General features: G+C 39.4%; 1 protein-coding gene across 1 annotated transcript in view; it reads right to left on the bottom strand.

Annotated features, from left to right (window-relative positions):
* LOC106533499 (NACHT, LRR and PYD domains-containing protein 12) overlaps window positions 1-2,636 on the bottom strand; it is a 46,379-nt gene that overhangs the window by 4,308 nt on the left and 39,435 nt on the right. Inside the window, exon 8 of the mRNA XM_014029831.1 lies at window positions 982-1,155. Within this exon, the coding sequence (XP_013885285.1) occupies window positions 982-1,155 (174 nt within the window). The remainder of the gene's footprint in view (window positions 1-981; window positions 1,156-2,636) is intronic.

The raw sequence follows: 2,636 nt of genomic DNA, 5'->3' as shown, positions 1-2,636 counted from the left end.
GCTGAGACCTGCGCCGTCAGGCTCTCTGAAAGCAGTAACTGTGTTCGCTTGAGAAGCGATATTGCATGCATTGTACTCATATCTGTGATGAATGAGTGAAAAAGGGGTCCCTTTGTAAATCCAGTGTTCATACCGTGAAGATTAGGCTGGTCCTAATTTCATAGAGTAATTCGCTACACATGTAACATTTTAACTGTAAAGTTATTCTTCCAGTAAAAGGATGTGTAAATACACGTCCCGTCGTATTTTCAGTCTGATATGAAACTGGTCACTATGGTAACGGGGTAGCGAGTTGGTCACGCAAACTCACATAGAGCCGACGTCAGGCGAAGGGTAGACCGTCTCATGTCACAACAGTTTTGAGCAGCCTACCTGGCCCAGGTAGTATGTGGCCCAGCTGGGCTATGTGCTCATGAGGATCCAGCCCATGAATTGAGACACAGCCTCTGTGTGTCAGTGATGTGAGGAAGACGAGAGGAAGAGGAGGGGAGACACGTTTAGAGAGTAAAGCAGAAACCTTCCTCCAAGCTTGTCCTTTAAACACAAACTTCATGGTGCCTGAACCAAGTGGAGGATTTGGAAGAAGGACTTCTGACTTTTTTTTCTTTATGAATGATGTGGATTAAAAGAAAATGTGACGACATGAAGAGTTCAGTCCAATCAAAGAAAGMAGCCTCACATCAGAGAAGTCTTCTGCATGAAAACACGTCAGAAGAAACAAGACACACTTTATTCAACACTTCACAGCTTTATGAGGGAAAGAATGAAGAAATCAACGTTCATTTAGGAGAAATGTTTCCAGAACAACTGCAGTCAAACAGTCAGATAGATGCTGAAGCTGCAGAAAATCAGCTGAAACTAAGAAAAGTCACAAAGTCAGAAAATAAACATTATTAATGAAAACTTTCAAAAATATTCTGATCTAACTTTGAGCTCATCCAATCCAGCTCTATTCTGGACTCACTCAGACCATCTACTGACCTCAGAGTCTGAAGTTTGTAGTCTGGACTCTCCACAAGCTCCAACAGCTGCTGAACATCTGGAGCCTGAAGGTTGTTGTGACTCAGATCCAGTTCAGTCAGATGGGAGGGGTTGGACTTCAGAGCTGAGCCCAGAGAAGAACAGCTGATCCTTGACAAACTGCAGTTCTCTAATCTGAATAAAGAATAAAAGCTGTGAGCTGAAGGTTCAAACTGAAATCTGAACTAAACGACTGAAGTGGACAGAATTAGTTTTACTGGATGTCAGAGACACAAAAACACAATCAATTCACAGCAAAAATAGGAGTGTTAAACTTTCAGTGTTAAACTTTTGGGTGTTAATTTAATACCCTGTAAGAATATTTTGTGTTCGTTAACTGGAATCGTGACAAAACCACATAAACTTTGAATAGATTAAAATGTGATGAGAATGACCACACAACCCCCGCACTGGATCTGAGCGAAGCTTTCTTGCTCRCGGCTGAAGCAAGCAAAGCAGCGCTGTTGGAAACCGGAAGTCCGGAAATGGATAGAGTCTTTTCTGACTGACCGCTCCCAACTTGTCTGAATCCAGTCATTTCATTCAGCAGCTCTCAGTCTGTCAAGTGGTATTCCTCAAGGATCTACCTTAGGACCTTTGTTGTTTTCACTTTACATAAATGATCTTCCATCTGTTTGTGCTGATGTATCTGTTCAAATGTATGCTGATGACACCATAGTTTATGTTCATGGCAGTAATATCTCCCAGGTGGCTGAGAAGCTCACTAACTCCATGGTTAATATCACAGCTTGGGTGAAACACTCCTGCCTGCTGTTAAACACGTCTAAAACCGTGGCAATGTTTTTTACAAAATCCAACACTAATTTCAGTGTTGAGCCAGATGTTTTTGTATCAGGAGAGAGGTTGCAGATAGTATCTGAATACAAGTATCTGGGAGTGGTAATTGATTCAAAGTTGTTATTTAAAGCACATATCAAAAGGGTCTGAAATCGTTTTAAATTTAACCTCAGTAACTTCAGACATATTTGTTATCAGATGTCCACACAGGCAGCTAAAATGTACATGCATAGTATAATTCTGTCCCACATCAATTACTGTTTACCCATTTGGCCTCAAGCTAATGCTACAACTTTAAAACTACTGTAATCACTATATAAAYGCACTGTAAAAACTCTGGATAAGAGAACAAATAGGGTTCATCACTGTCCAATACTACAAAAACATGGTTTACTCAGTTGGGAAAATATTGTTAAATATTCAAACTTATTCTATTCTAATAATTCTACAGAATTATTCATGGTCTATCATCACCCCCACTTCAAGAGTTTGTTAAAATCTGAACATCTAATAATGTCAGAACCAGAGGTGCAGTTCGGGGAGACTGTGTTATTCCTCAGGAATCTTCTCCCTGTGATCATTAGAAAACTCAAGTTATAACACCTTTAAAACACTGTTAAAGAAATGGCTTATTGATAATCAGAGCTGTCAACATTAGGCTACAATTAGACTGGTTCTTGCTCCCCTCTGATATCATCTTGTCTCATGTGTGGGTTTATTTTTTATTGTTTGTTTAATGTTTCTTTTACTAGTTGGTTTATGTGTTTTTATATGCATTTTAGCTTATAATATTTTAGGCATTTTAAAGTGTATTGTAT

Source organism: Austrofundulus limnaeus, unplaced genomic scaffold (genome assembly GCF_001266775.1).
Source record: "Austrofundulus limnaeus strain Quisiro unplaced genomic scaffold, Austrofundulus_limnaeus-1.0 Scaffold958, whole genome shotgun sequence".
NCBI classification, from domain to species: Eukaryota; Metazoa; Chordata; class Actinopteri; order Cyprinodontiformes; family Rivulidae; genus Austrofundulus; species Austrofundulus limnaeus.
The sequence above is the reverse complement of the archived record's forward strand: the minus strand, read 5'-3'. Positions and strand labels throughout refer to the sequence as shown.